This window comes from Colobus angolensis, unplaced genomic scaffold (assembly GCF_000951035.1).
Source record: "Colobus angolensis palliatus isolate OR3802 unplaced genomic scaffold, Cang.pa_1.0 Scaffold185, whole genome shotgun sequence".
Taxonomy (NCBI): domain Eukaryota; kingdom Metazoa; phylum Chordata; class Mammalia; order Primates; family Cercopithecidae; genus Colobus; species Colobus angolensis.
The window spans coordinates 272,124-275,153 of NW_012114988.1; the positions used below are offsets into that span (position 1 = coordinate 272,124).

The 3,030-nt window shown below is 44.4% G+C and overlaps 1 protein-coding gene across 3 annotated transcripts in view; it reads left to right on the forward strand.

Moving 5' to 3' along the window:
• FBXO42 (F-box protein 42) overlaps positions 1 to 3,030 on the forward strand; it is a 129,149-nt gene that overhangs the window by 55,554 nt on the left and 70,565 nt on the right. For all 3 annotated transcript variants that reach the window (XM_011939876.1, XM_011939877.1, XM_011939878.1), the window contains one exon: positions 838 to 954. In XM_011939876.1, the coding sequence (XP_011795266.1) occupies positions 838 to 954 (117 nt within the window). The remainder of the gene's footprint in view (positions 1 to 837; positions 955 to 3,030) is intronic.

A 3,030-nucleotide genomic window follows, 5' to 3' on the forward strand; every position in this document is an offset into this window, starting at 1 on the left:
TGCCACTCCAGCCTGGGTAACAGAGTAAGACCCTGTCTAAAGAAAAAAAATAAATAAACAAAACATAATCAATTGTAAGCTAATTATTATCTCTATATTTAAGACAGAGAATGCTTTATTACAGTTTCCAACTGTAGATACTTACTGAACACCTGTTATGTTCCAGACATTGTTTTATCATATTCTTTCATAAGGCTAAATTATCCCTTAACACCTTTGCTTTGGAGTAAATAAGATCAATGATCTTAATATGTTGCTTTATGAGATAAAATAACATAAAAGGGACTAGAGTTACAGTGTGAGCTAATTTTGTAATTTTTAATGTCACTTAACCTCCCTGGATTTTGATAAACCGAAAGGATTGCCTTTCAGTTTTAAAAAATTTCCTTCCTTTGAATGAAAATCAGATAAATTTGGAATTCCTCAAAGAAACTTGTCTTATAGGCCAGGCGTGGTGGCTCATGCCTGTAATCCCAGCACTTTGGAAGGCCGAAGTGGGTAGACCACAAGGTCAGGAGTTCAAGACCAGCCTGACCAAGATGGTGAAACCCCGTCTCTACTAAAAGAAAATTATTCGGGTGTGGTGGCGGGTGCGTGTAATCCCAGCTACTTGGGAGGCTGAAGCAGGAGAATCGCTTGAACCCGGGAGGCAGAGGTTGCAGTGAGCTGAGATCGCACCACTGCACTCCAGCCTGGGCGACAGAATGAGACTCTATCTCAAAAAAAAAAAAGAAACTTGTTTTATAAAAATGATAAAAACAGGTAATAGACACAGTTTTAATAATTTGATGGATAAGTTAAGTGTCTGGACTGAAGGATTTGCTCTTTCTGTCTTAGGTGTAGCCCATCAGTGTTATCATGGTTTCATGAAGGCTGTCCAGGAGGGAAACATTCAGTGGGAGAGCCGTACCTATCCTTATCCTGGAACCCCAATCACTCAGCGCTTCTCGCACAGTAAGTATTTACTGTGAAAGCAGATTCCACCCTGCCTGTGGTCATATTTCCAGAAACTTCTTTGGAGGCATGTTTTTTTGTTTGCTTTGTTTTTGAGACAAGGTCTCACTCTATCGCCGAAGCTGGAGTGCAGTGGCATAATCACAGCTCACTACAGCCTCCACCTCCCCAGGCTCAGGTGATCCTCCCACCTCAGCCTCCTGAGTATCAGGACCACTGATAGTAGATAGTGCTGGGGCATGCCTGGTTAACTTTTGTATTTTTTGTAGAGATGGGGTTTCACCATGTTGCCCAGGCTAGTCTTGAACTGAGCTCAAGCAATATGCCTGCCTTGGCCTCCCAAAGGGCTGGGATTACATACGTGAGCCACTGCACTTGGCCACAGCATGCATTTTATCTGACTTTTAATTAATTATTTATTTATTTTGAAATGGAGTCTCACTCCGTCACCAGACTGTGATATGGTGGCGTGATCATGTGTCACTGCAGCCTCGACCTCCTGGGCTCAGGTAGTCCTTCTGCCTCAGCCTTTTGAGTAGCTGGGCCCACAGGTATGTGCCACCACGCCTAACTAATTTTTAAAAAATTATTTGTAGAGATGGGGTCTCACCGTATTGCCAGGCTTGTCTTGAACTCCTGGGCTCAAGCGATCCTCCCACCTTGGCCTCCCAAAATGTTGGGATTACAAGTGTGAGCCACTGTGCCTGGCCATTATCTGACTTTTTTTTTTTTTTTTTTTGAGACAGATAGAGTGCAGTGGTACAATCTTGTCTCACCACAACCTCCACCTCTCGAGTTCAAGCGATTCTCCTGCCTCAGCCTCCTGGGTAGCTGGGACTACAGGCGCCCGCCACCTCGCCCGGCTAGTTTTTGTATTTTTAGTAGAGACGGGGTTTCACCGTGTTAGCCAGGGTGGTCTTGATCTCCTGACCTCGTGATCCGCCTGTCTCAGCCTCCCAAAGTGCTGGAATTACAGGCTTGAGCCACCGCGCCCGGCCTATCTGACTTTTTAATGAAGAGAATGTAAAATGAGAGTTTATATTAATTTTGTAACCCGAATTAGGGAAAAGTGTCAGCTTAAATATATTGTAGGCAGTGTTAATAATTTTATATTCTGCTTTTTTTTTTTTTTTTTGAGACAGATAGAGTGCAGTGGTACAATCTTGTCTCACCACAACCTCCACCTCTCGAGTTCAAGCGATTCTCCTGCCTCAGCCTCCTGAGTAGCTGGGACTACAGGCGTGTGCCACCACACCCAGCTGATTTTTATATTTTTAGTAGAGATGGGGTTTCGCCATGTTCGCCAGGCTGGTCTCGAACTCCTGACCTCACGTGATCCACCCACCTTGGCCTCCCAAAGTGCTGGGATTACAGGCATGAGCCACTGTACCCAGCCCTCTGCTTTTTCATTGGATTTTTCTCTACTCCAAAGTGGTCAAGGTGTTATGGTTAGAATTTTAAACATCTCACATTATCTAAGAGGAAAACAAAGGAAAGCTGTACATGAGGGTATTTCTAAGATCTTGCTTAGAGAGTAGTCAGATTTTAGTACTAGATCATATAATGACTATTTTAACATAGTCTATGTTCAGCAAATACAAAATTTAAATGGACTCCTACAAAAATTTTGAATATGACAAGTATCAATTGTAAAATACAAATTTGGGCTGGGTTTGGTGGCTCATGCCTGTAATCCCAGCACTTTGGGATGCTGAGGTGGGCAGATCACCTGAGGTCAGGAGTTTGAGACCAGCCTGGCCAACATGGCGAAACCCTGTCCACTAAAAATACAGAAATAATTAGCCGGCCGTAGTGCCACGTGCCTGTAAGTAATCCCAGCTACTTGGGAGGCTGAGACAGGAGAATTGCTTGAACCTGGGAGGCGGAGGTTGCAGTGAGCCAAGATTGCACCATTTGCAGCCTGGGCAACACTAGCGAAACTGTCTCAGGGACAGAAAAAAAAAACAAATTTGGCCAGGCCTTGTGGCTCACACCTCTAATCTCAGCACTTTGGGAGGCCGAGGCAGGCAGATCACCTGAGGTCAGGAGTTCGAGAACAGCATGGCCAACATGGTG